The 12,590-nt window shown below is 37.6% G+C and overlaps 1 protein-coding gene across 1 annotated transcript in view; it reads left to right on the forward strand.

The window, feature by feature from the left end:
* Positions 1 to 7,110, forward strand: part of KIF20B (kinesin family member 20B) — a 33,046-nt gene extending 25,936 nt beyond the window's left edge. Inside the window, exons 27-33 of the mRNA XM_040071599.2 lie at positions 156 to 332; positions 887 to 1,051; positions 2,346 to 2,549; positions 2,928 to 3,005; positions 3,752 to 3,899; positions 5,244 to 5,386; positions 6,879 to 7,110. Coding sequence (XP_039927533.1) covers positions 156 to 332; positions 887 to 1,051; positions 2,346 to 2,549; positions 2,928 to 3,005; positions 3,752 to 3,899; positions 5,244 to 5,386; positions 6,879 to 6,956 — 993 coding nt within the window. The 3' untranslated portion in view covers positions 6,957 to 7,110. The remainder of the gene's footprint in view (positions 1 to 155; positions 333 to 886; positions 1,052 to 2,345; positions 2,550 to 2,927; positions 3,006 to 3,751; positions 3,900 to 5,243; positions 5,387 to 6,878) is intronic.
* Positions 7,111 to 12,590: the final 5,480 nt, after the last annotated feature.

Raw genomic sequence — 12,590 nt, forward strand, 5'->3', positions numbered from 1 at the left:
AACTAGTTCTATGTAAGCTTTATAAAATCTGCATAGGCTCTTAAGTTTACTACAGCTATAAAATAGTACTAAGTGTGAAAAACAACACTAGCAGAAGAGTTCAGATACTGTGTAGAAGTGGTGTTCTAGTCTAACCTACCTTTTTTAATACTTAGGAAAGACTTACTGCACAGCTGGTTGAGAAGGACAGCAATCTTCAAAAGTGGCGTGAAGAAAGAGATGAACTAGTAGAAGCTTTGGAAATACAGCTCAAGACTTTGGCTTCTAGCAGCATACAAAAAGATAAAGAAATAGAGAGGCTGAAACAGGCTGCACTAATGGCTGCAGAAGAGGTCAATTTTCTTTCTTCTGAGTGATTTTTTGAGGGATTTTTGTTACCCATTAATTCTGCAAAATGCTATCGTTCTTTGCGTTCTGGCTCTATTTTTATGTTTTTAAACACTATCGTATTGAAACCATTTGCAGACAATTTTAAAAGAAAAGCTTTACGTTTTTTGCAACTGAAGTTGTAATAGTGACTGGAGTTTGAAAATATTTAGTAGTTCAGGTAAGCACTCATATGGATTTGGACTGGATAGCTGAAACAACTCTCCCGTTTGTTGTCTTTTTCTCAGACCAAGAACTTCATAAGCAAATGGGAGGTGAACTTAGAATTCTAAATAAGCATAGTAAAATAGAAAGTTTTGCATTATGTTTCCTCAGCCTCTAAGACTTTTCTTCACTTTACACAGAGGCATTAAATTATTTGCTTTGTATTGGATACCTGACTGGTTTCACCTGCAGTTCTAAAGCTGATATGACCAAGTAATCATAATGATGTTTGTGATATATATTACTTTCTTTTGACAGTCCTGAAATTTGTGGCAATTTTTGCTATGTTTGTTAGGATAAGGAAACTGACATAGAAGACCTGAAAAAACAGCTGGCAGAGAAAGATGACTTTATAAAGGAAATGAAACAGCAGATTAACCATGAAAATCCTCAGTCTTTGGCAGAAGTACCTTTACCTGAAGAAGGACAAGATAAAATTGATCAGTCTGTAAACAAAGAGGTATGTTTGTTTATGTATTAATGATGTGCTTATAATTCTGTTGATATATTTCTGTATATGGTTCTTGAAATCTCCCAAAACTTCTTTGTACTTTACTTGTATCATCAGTTCTGAGTTTTTACTCATTCTTTCACACTTACTCTCAGAAAATAAATACTTTAATTAAATGAATATTATCTCTCTATACATTATAGAACCTTCACACCTGAGGCAAAAACTAGTTAACTAGTCCAGGTTCTAGAGATTTTGGAGACATGTTATTTGTAGTGTCATCTCTGATTGTCAGTGTTAAAGGGATTTCAACTCAAACCACTTTCATGATGTCACCTATTGTGTAGTGAGATGATTCTGCAATTGACCAGCCCAAGTGAGGTTCATAAGATCAAAACAGTATCTTGCATCCTACTTAAAACCAAACCAGTATTTGAAGTGTACATAAAAGTAGAAATAGAAGCTCTGTAGTATAATCATGTGAGTAATTGTATCTGACTTCAGCTGTGTGCTCCTGAAAACTTACCTCTCAGTGATGCATATGAAGTAGCTGATTATTACATTGGTCATCTGGGAAAAAAATATAAACCCTTTTAAATGTGTGACCTATAGCAGGGGTCACTGACTGGGATTTGCTTCCTTCCACTGTAGGAAACCTGTCTGTAGCTTTGTTAGCTAATGACAAAGACTATTCCTGGGCAACTTTATTACTCTGCTCCATTCCTGGGAATGCAGGGCTGCTGGGATTCTGGGGGGGATTCTCTCTCAGAATCCCAGCAGAGGCAATCCCAGCAGAGGCTATTGGAGAGCTACCTTTTGGCTTTCCATGAGCTTTTATCATCTTCCTTTACAAGAGGAAGGAGGTTCACCCTTCAGGGTAAATGAACATAAGGAGGAACAGCTGGAGTTCTCTAGAAGGGGAAGAGAGCTCCCTAAAGATAAGCTACAGAAATATTATACTCTTCTCACAAAAGTGCTATTACTGCCTAGCTCCTAGGGAACAATCACTAAGGGTCTCTGGCCTTGAGGAAAAAATACTTGGAAACAAAGTATCAGGCTGAGTTCAGCAAGGAAAATTCTGTGATCATAGATACAAAAAAGTTCAAAATGTAACAAAAAAGGTTTTAGATAATAAGGCTTAAACTCTGCTGTAGTTGGTTTCTTCATTCCTGTTGTAAGCATTCTGAAAGCTAGCAGCTGGAAAATAGAACACCTACTTTGCAATCCCCTGGGAGATGATATGTGTTATATAGTATTTAACTCCTAGTTAGTTTAAAACTTGTTTTCTTATATATACTTTCAGGACCATTCTGAAATTGTCCTGGACTCTACTGAAGTGTCCACAGAGGATGGAAAAACGAGTCGGTTCCCAAAACCAGAGATGGAAATCCAGTTCACACCTCTGCAACCCCATAAGATGGAGGTGAAGCACCAGGGCAGCACCTCACCAGTTACAGTTAAAATGCTCAAGCCAAGAAGGAAAAGGAAGAGTGTAGAGATGAATGAGGTGTGAAATCGACCAACTGATAAAATCTGTTGTGCAGATTTTCAGTTTATTATTCTGATCATCTTAAAACTCTTAAGTTCTTATTTTCTGCTGAGATCCCAGGGGTTTATGTAGGGTATTATTTAAACCCCGTATCTCCCAAGTTGTGCTTCTCTGGCCTGTGTTGAATAAGGTCATAGACTTGAGCTGATCCAGACTCTGTCTCCTCGCGCCTGATTTGCACTTACTCTTTACCTTTTACATTTCTTCTCCCAGACAGTGCCATTTCTTGCTGTCTCCAGCTCCCATCTGTGGGATTACAGATCAGTTCTATAAAATCACTTATTTTGGTTTAGGTGGTCATTGGTATCAATTATAATTTCTTCAAATTTTCTTTAGGATTTTGTGACAAGTGAGAACAAGAGAAATGCAAGACCTCCTACGGCTGATTCACCTTCTACAAGCAACAAAAAAAAGGTTTGATTTTGTTTGATTTTGAAGCTGTTTAGCCTTTTCTGTAAAGACAGACTTGTGAAAAGAGAAAATAATCTTATGCAGAAGTGTCTTACCTATTTCAACAGGGTTCCTCAATGTTTGTGGTATCTTTCTACTAAGCTCTATATGCCAAAGGGTCTGTATTTGCCAAGAATGCATCGTGTCCTAGCTGCAGTGTGCAGTAATTCAAAGGGGAAGCATGCTGAATATTGAGTAGTTAAAAAGACTAGTTTGACATGTTATTAAAGTGTGATGTTATAGGCAATGCCTTTAAAGTAAAACTAAAGTTTATCTATATATATGGCAATTAGAAAAAGATTATTTTAGGCCATTGTAGTAAGCTGGGTGGGTTCAGAGGGTGAGTGAGAGATTTATTTGCCCCATCAGATTCTTTTCTTTATAATTAATTTAATATATTTATAATTAGGTTGTCTAGTAAAATACTTTACAACTTTGAATTTGCCTTTAAAAAAAACGGCAACCTGTTTCCTGTATGACTCATGCTCTTAAATGTATTCTGTGAAACTTGGGTGATTTTTTCTTCTAGTTGTAAAATGAGGTTGTCTACATTACTTGCTGTGGTGATATCATTACTAAATTGAACAAAGGTGTCAGTAGCAAAGCTCAATATGTCAGCTTGAAAATAATGTTAAGTAAAATAAAATGAAATTAAACTTGAGGATTAAGTCAGTTTTCAGCTTAAACAATGATCCTGTATTTCTGTACAGATGGCTACTGCACAATCTCTTAGAAAAGAATACTCCTTAAGAAGGCAAGAATCTACTCTAAATAAAAAGTCAGCTAAGAAGAAAGATGGGACGCTACAGAAAATTGGAGATTTTTTCCAAAGTTCTCCTACTATTATTCACTCTAAAGGTTTGTACAATATAAATAAGGCTTATTCTCTATTCTCTGGCCATTGCAGAATTGCAGAGAAGAAAAGACTGTCTTGGTTGTGTGGACCCCATATTTCTAAAACTTAGGTTAAGCATGAAATATAAACCCGGTGGAATGAAAGATGAAGTGTGAAATATCTGCATATTTATCATAAAAGCAATGATAACTGTTGGAGTTCCTCTGTACTTACATGTCAAAGACAGTTTTAGAAACTTGCCCTGCGGCTCTAATAAAATCAAGGGTTGAATCCAACCTCCAAATCTTACTTTGTTCTATAAACAATCCCTTGTTACTGTGGAAACCTCGTTAATATTTTTTGATGTACATTAATTCCATGAAATCTGAAAGCCAGTGACTCATGAAAATATTTGGAAGACTTCATTAAACTGAATATAGAGCAATTGATGGATTTTGCTAAATTTAGGTGCAGCCTTAGGAAGATTAATTGCTTGGACTTTCAGTTGAAGGATATGTTTTTATTCTTTCCTACAGTAAGAATGATCTCTGGGTTACCTTGCGTTTAAAAAAAAAATTACAGAAGCACAAGGAATCACTGGTATTTAATTTAAAAGACTATTTTTGTTTAAAACAAAGTTGGTCATTTTTTAATGTGGACAGTTAAAATAACCTCCTGTACCAACTTGAAAGCCTGTCCTGCTACAGAGTGTATCTTAAATTATCTGACATAATACAGTCTAGATAATAACTCTGAATTTTTAAAAATTTCTGTTTTTCATGTTGGTTCTGGGGGCACAGTATTTAATATTATCAATGGAGGCCAAAGTCAGACTACTTAAAATTTCATCCTAAATTTGAATAATTTGAGCAAATGAGTTCTGTATTGTAACCCTTATTACCCCGTATGGTTTCCCTCTTTGTATAACAATATTACTTATTTCTTAATTTTATTTTACTAGTGTACCTTCTCTTCCCTTTATAGAGCTAATAGTAGTTTGATAAAACTATAAAAAGGTATAGAAAAAATTGACTGTGCACTGTGCTTCTGTCAGCTCAAAAGTTAAGCCTGTTGCTCAACTTAGTCGACTGTAAGAGAGATCTCAGTGAGATCTGAATCCTAATTGATTTTTAATGTGCTATTTAAATCTGTCCTTTAAGCTTTTGCACCTTTGCACTCTTTAAGCTACAGAAAACTTATTCCACCTACAGAAAACTGGTAGTCAAATACCATTTCTAAAGTTTCATATTTGAATTTTGGTATACACTGGTTTAATTTTTAAACTGTTTTAATAAAGCCTACTTTATTCATTAATTTTGAGGCTCACGGAACCAAGACACATATTTATGATAAAATTTGTCTTCTAGCAAAGAAGCTTATAGAGACAATAAGCTCTCCCAAGTCTGCAGAACCAGAACATGTCAAAGAGAATGAGCTCAAGCCAAAACGAGCTAAGAGAAAGCTTTATTCAACTGACATTTCTTGCCCTCTGGATATCCCTGGTTCTTCAGTAAGTGATTAAGATTCCTCTTTTGCCCACTGTAATGTTCTTCTGTAATCTTAAATTAAAATTAACTATTAGAGGGAAAAGACAAATCTGAAGGTCTAATCAAGTTGCAGAAGAGGTTTGAAAATACCAACTTATATATTTGTTCTTCCTAACCATTCCTTTTGGTATTTTCTTCCTGCTGTTTTACTTATTTTTTTCTGTTTTCCCACCTGTCATTCTTTGGCTGCTGACTGACTGTACAGCAGTCATAGAGATACCTTCACATCTGGACTCACAGCTGTCTTGTAATGTGTGGAGGATTACTTTTTCTCTGCTACAGCAATGAAGTCTTAATTTTTTTTTCTAGTACTTGCAGTTCATTTAAGTGTAGCATAAAGGGAGAATAGAACAGAGACCAGTAAAGCATGCACAGATTTGGAATGACATGATTGAAACACAATAAAAGTCTGCATGTGCAATTAACTTCACAAGTGAGCACCAAAGGTATTTTTCAATTCCATTTATGCCCAGGTGACATTTGGGCATAATAGCATGTGGATACAGCCAGGCTTTTCAAAGCAATGTGTAAATAATCTTCTGGATGTGTTTTATTTTTGTGGCTTTGTCTAAACCAGTCTAAGAGTCTTTATAGGCTGGAGTTGGATGTATTGTTTCAGAAATCCAACTTTATGGTTTAGACAGCAACTGTAGTGCTGAGCATTCTTCTGCTCTGTTGAAGGTACATCTCTTCATTCTGTTCCATTTTTTCTTCCTTATGTTATAATAAGCATAAATTTAAATAATAAAGCCTATTAAATTTTCTGTAAATTGTATGAACGGATGCAGCAGAACCCAAAGTGCTGTCCATAGGAGGAAGAAGAAAATGGGCAGAAGTGCTGAGCAAAATGAGTTAAGAAGCTTGGAAGTGAAAGACTGAATCCTGGGGAAGTCAGAGGGAGCTAGAGAAATTTAAGCTAAAAATGTTTTCTGAACACTTCCTTGTATCAGAAAATGAATATTAGAGACTAGGAGTGAGAACTGCATTCAGATATTTTTTTTGCAATTTGGTATTTGCTCCAGCAAAAATGGGATTTTGTATGTTTATGGAATTTGTTGCTTGTCATGATGCATTAAGATTGGCTCTCTATCCTGGAGACCCCTGACAAGAAAAAGGTTATTGAATCATAGCATTGTTAAGGTTGGAAAAGATCTCCAAGGACCATCGAGTCCCAGTGTTCACCCTGCATGACTGGGTTAATTCCACAAAACCATATCCCCAAGGGCCACATCCACATGGTTTTTGAACACTTCCAGGGATGGTGCTTACACCACTTCCCTGGCAAGCCTGTTCCACTTCTCAGTGAATGGGTAAATTTCACCACAGTGACTCAGGTAAAACTCCGGAAACAAATTCTGGAAGGAACTATTCTGTTGGGCACACGGGTCCAGAAGGTGAATGTCATCTGTCTCTGAAGAAATGCTGAATAACCATCTTTTAATCCATCTTTTTCAGATCCTTGTAGAACAAAAAGAGAAAGAAAGTGATCATCTAATCATCAAGCGACGGCTGCGATCAAGGTTAGCAAAATAACCTTGCAAAAGTGTGTTTATATTTCTTAGCTGGGACCTATTCCCATTTTACTATTCCAGCTCATTGTATGTAGGAAGCAACAGATAATTAGTCATGCTTCAAAACCTGTATATAGTTGTATAGAATTGTTCTGACTCCATTAAAATTGAGAAGTTAAAAACCTTGTGTGTGAAAATTTTTTGTTTACTTTGAACAATGTCTTTGGAAGTGTTCATAACTTATTCGTTGGGCAGTAGGAGCTATGCCTGTGTAGAATGGTTTAAATTGCTTTTTTTGGGGGGCAGCCTATCTGCCTTGACTTTGAGTGGAAAGAAATGATTATGCATTGATACTTGAATATCCTTAAATTCTTCTAAAATATTCAAAAAATTGCTTGCCTCAACTTCAGTTCATTTTTGGTGAATCCTTTTGTTTTCTTTCCCCATCCATATGGCATTCCACTTACAGACAAAGTAAAGGCATCTGGAAGGAAAATATGAGGACACTTCATAGAGGTCGAGTCTTTAAATCTAGAAGGAACAATGGCACCATTTGATCAGAGAGCTGATGAACAGGAGGGGACTTCCTTGAGTTAAAGTGAAAAAGGGAGCAAAACGTTTTGGGGATGACCTTTCAGCAATAGGACAGCTTTCCGTAGATAATGCAAGTATTTGAACGAGGTTGAAGCCTGATGGGTGCAGTGAGAGAGGAAAGCTGAAGCTGCTCTGACCGAGGGTGGCAGCAGGGTCTGTGCGAGGCCGAGTGCCGAGGAGCGCAGCTCCCGGGAGGTGGCGCCGGGACACCGCGGCACCGGGAACCGGCCACGGGGCTACTGCGGGGTTTGCTGCCTTTTAACCCCCTTTGGTCCCGTTTAGCCGAGCTTCGCAAGAGGAGCTTCAGAGCAGGGCCCTGCACGACTCTTCTCTTGCCCAAGTCCTCACCCTCCAGATCTTTTTTCCTGCTCCTGCCTGCTCTGCTTGCAGGGATCAGCACAGAGACCTGGCACCAGCCAGATTTGGTCAGTATCCCTTAAACTATTTCTGCTCTGCTGTCTTGTGTGTCAAAGCAACACCAGAAATGATTGCACGGGCTCTGCAAAAAAGCAAATACTGATCCTCCCCTCTGTGACCTTTAACACTTTGGCTGCAATCAGATGAGCCAGTTGAAAGGTTCTTGGCTGGCAACATGACCCCATGCCATCTACTGATTCAATTTCTTAAAGAATGGAAGTAAGCTGACATGAGTCACTTGAGTGTTTGACAGGAGCCTTAAAAGCAGCTGGCAGTAGAACACGATTTTATTTTCTGAAGAAAAGAGAATCACAGTTGCTGTACGAATTAGTTTCTCCTTGCTTGTAGACTTGTGATTTTGGGGTTTGTGTTCTAAAGAAAAAGGATTGGTGAAAAAAAAGACACATTACATATTTAATTACCTCATTAAGTTTAACTGCTTGGTGTTTATCAGACACTTCTGCATGCAGATGCCAAATTGGAAGTTAGTACTGATCTCAAGAGGGATCGTAGTCGTGTTCCCAGGAGGGACAGGCAGCTACTACACAAGTACTAAACCAAGGAATTTATAAAAGTAGATGCATTTGAAATAAGTCGTCTCAGTTTTTTTAACTTGTTCTGGGTATAACAGTTACAATATGACAGTGTTTGAACTTCAGGAGAAATGGGTTCCAGAAGTTTGAATACTGTAACAGGATGCATCAATGTTTTATTCCACTGTGAAAGGTGTGTGCTACATCTATCCTATTTTACTTATTTTGATTTGGGTTTTAGGATAGCACTGGAAAGGAGGAAAAAATAATATAGGAGGTAAAAATACCTAGGAAAAAAATTTAATCAGAATAAAGCTATTATCTCCTTCCAGTGTTAATGAGACCTGGACAAATGCTTCCAGTAGACAGCGGTGTGACTCAGGACCAGATTGCAAAATCAAACACTGTAACTTGACGTGATCACAAGGCCATTGAAACTGACTGATTAACTGCACTCTGTGAATTACTTAAGCTGATTTTTCCATCCCAGAAATATGGAAGTTATCGACTATGTGACATTGGAGGCAGAGGCATAGTAGTGAACAATCTAGAACAGAAGCCAGTTGAGTTTCACCTATATGTAATATTTATATGTGATTATATTGATGGAAGAACTTGTTTTTTTGGCAATAGCATTTTCATCATGAGAACAGCCTAATTACTTCTTTCCACTGTATAACACCTCCCCTCCCCTCCAACAGTGTATTTATTTGTGCTCTGCTGCTACAAAATTGACCTTTTAAAAAGGTCAATGTTTGGTGATTATCACACTTATTTGTGTGCATTTTCATAATGCACAACTGGCAGAGGAGATAAGTTCCTCCAATTAGAGGAGTAATTGGACATTTAACAGAGCAGTTTAACACCCTCTGAAATTTAACTGCTGTGACAATCGGGTGTCATACAAAGTTATTGGTAGTTTTTTGAGACAGGGTCTTGTCAGTGAGTTCCATCAGGGCTGACTGTGAGGTGATGAGGGCAAGAGACATTACTGCACAAATTCATTTCAACATTGCTCTTTTGTTAGCAGGAGTTCTGGCAAACAACAGAACTGCCTCGCCCCTCTCTCTCCTCCCCCCTCTCCCTCCAGCTCTCTCGGTGTTCTCAGCCAGAGCCAGGCTGTGGGCACTGCAAAGTAGTTGGCTAAGGAGCAGATAAACTGGCTGGCTTGTCATTTCTACAAAGTCTCTGAGCTCCCTATTGCCCTATGATAAGTGGAATCAAATTACCTGCATTTACTCCCAGATACATCAGCTTTTAACATTTAGCATGATGTTACTTTTCAGGCTTTGATTAATTATTTAGACCATGATTTCAGTGGAACTGAGATTTTGCATCTAAATGCAAGAAGTGTTTGGAGGTCTCAGACCGTATAAGGTAACAACTTCCTTCTCTGAAAGAAATATTACAATCACAGTCCAAGTCTTTCTTCGTTGGCAGAAATTTTTTGTGATCATCTGTGGGAAAGGTTTCAGTGATTGTTGAGATGATGCTGCACAGGTTGACATTTTCCCTTCTTCCCCCAAGAAGCTCTGGCTTAATCACCATGATGATTTGGGTATGTTTTAGCTCTATCTTTGTATCTGGGATTTATGGTCTCCATGAGGAAGAGACATTCTGAGAACGGATTAAAAGCCTTTACTCTGTACAGAAGGAGCATGCTGCTTCTGTAATATGGAAGCCTTTGAAAAGTGGGTTTGAAGGAATCTTATGCTTTGAGCATTACTGGGTTTTGAAATAGAGGCAGTGACTGAATCCCTGAGGAAAGTGGTTTTACCGAGGCATCTCTGCTCACAGGTACTTGGAAAAGTCACTTATTCCTCTTTTGGCAGGGAGGAATGTCACTAGCCCCGATCTGATAGCATTAAATGTGATGCTCAAGTGTGTACTTGAATAAGATGTGTTTCTCTTTGGAAAGGTACTCAGCTGTGCCTGTTGAATGCTTCACTTGGTGAAGTGTTTCTGTCTTTCTTTAATTGTGATGAGAGGTCAGGAGAAAGATTCTATCTTTTAGTCACCCATTTAAGTTTTCCTGTTCTGAAGTGCAGATCACCCAGCATTCAGATTCCAGAGCACTGGGCTTTCTGCAGGCACCAAGAAAGTCTTGGGCCGCTTGCTTTAGGTGGTTCAAAGAATAATTTTGAAATTAGGGAAGTGAAGGCTTTGTGGAAACTATGAGAAAGATGTTCTGGATGTCTTTCCTTCCAAGTGGTTTATCCAGCTAAAACATATTATCCAAGTAATAAATTCAAATGATCCTTGTTTTCCAAACAACAATTTCACTTTTTTGAAAAAACAAACAAAAAAACAAAAAAAAACCCTGAAGATAGTGCTTTGAGCCTAATTTATTTCATCTTTTTAAGCATATAATGTCCATGTGTGAAATACCACATGGTATTTATTTCCACTAGCATCTATTGATAATGTCAAGATATCAGATAGATGTTCTCATCACTAATATTGACTGTTAACCTTCTTGCTTATGAAAAAACACCCAGTGAACTGCTGCCTCCTGCAGATGCTGCTTAGGCAAAGCTGGAACACTCAGTTCCCAGCAGGAAATCACTTGGACAGTCTCACACAAAGTAAGTTTTCTCTTCCTTGTAGATTAAATTTCATAAACATAATCAGACTCTAGCAATGTAAATAAGTAATAAAAAATTAAGTAGCAAGTACAGTCAGTCTCTTTGATTCTCATGACAGTTCTTGAAAGAAAAATTCTGGAGTTGAATTTCCCTTAAGGAGTAACTCGTTTACTAATGCAAAAAACATAACTGATTAAAGAAATATCTGTTGTACAGATATTGCCAAAATACAAATTTCTTCCTAACTTAAACACTTCAATCTTGTGGGAGTAGAAATCTGTGTTCCAGTAAAAGATATGCAATCTATACTTCATACTTATGATTTACGGGAATTAAATGTCCTTCTTGATTCAAACACATTTATAATATTTAATCCCCAAAGATGTAGAAAATTAATTTTTAATTACAAAGAAAGCTTTAAAAAACTGAGTAAAATTACCTTTCTCACTTCCTCATTGCTTAGCATTATAGCTATGAGGGAAAATGTAAATTAAAGAAGCCACAGCATGGTCAGCACCTGGAGGTTTTCCAGGAGAACATTCGGTTCGTGAGATCACAGGGCTGATTATGGAGCAGCAGCGGGGCCAGTCCCCATTCAGCCAGGCTATGGCTGTAGTGCTGAGCTCGTGCCTCTAAGCAGTTCTGCTGTCTGTTCAGAGTGGCAGCAGCACTCTGGACCCTGAGCCTGACTGATGTCAATAATGGCATGGCTGAGCTGAGCATCCCCTCTGTCTGGTAGAGCTGTTCTGTGCCTTCAGGTACAGGTGTCTCACCACCACAGATCTCAGCCTGGGCTAATGTTTCCTGACTGGCACCTGAAATTCCTGCAGAGGCTGACTCTCTCCATGCTGAGATTCTGCTCTTGTGGATGCCTGTAAAGTGCTGAAGTTGTGACATCTTGAGAGCAAACAAGTGTCGGTGGACATCTTCTCTACCTTCCTTCTTTTCCTCTCTTGCTCTTTTTCTAATATGTCACAGCTTTCGAAATAGAGGAAGTGTTATTCCACTGTTTATTCATTCTCTTATAAAGATTTATGTTCTTTATCAGTGTTTTGGTTTTACGGATTAATAAAGTATTATCTACAGTAAAACAGCACTTGAGTCCATTTTATTACAGTTGGAATGGGTTGAATATTCTCAGTTCCCTTTTGATCTAACATTATTTCACTTCACTCCTTTTCTCCCAGCCTACATGCAGAATCAAGGTATCAATCTTGGTTTTAACTTTACTGAGAAATATCTTATTGCTAAAGCAAAATAACACCTCTCACTTTTTTTTTTTTTTTAACATCTAATGTTTGAGATTTTTAAGATTCTGTTAGTTAACAAAATTATCTTATTGTTTAATTCAAAAACTGGGTTCCAGATCCAATATGCCCTTAAATAGTATTTTTTAATGTCAATACACAAATGACTGAAAGCAGATTAATTTATTACCACATGCACAGCACTGAATTAAATTAAAAGAGTAGGCAGAGAACTTCAAAACTACCTTTTACTTTTTCTGTCTTTGGACACATTTTTCTC

The sequence above is a fragment of the Hirundo rustica genome, chromosome 8 (genome assembly GCF_015227805.2).
Source record: "Hirundo rustica isolate bHirRus1 chromosome 8, bHirRus1.pri.v3, whole genome shotgun sequence".
Lineage (NCBI taxonomy): Eukaryota > Metazoa > Chordata > Aves > Passeriformes > Hirundinidae > Hirundo > Hirundo rustica.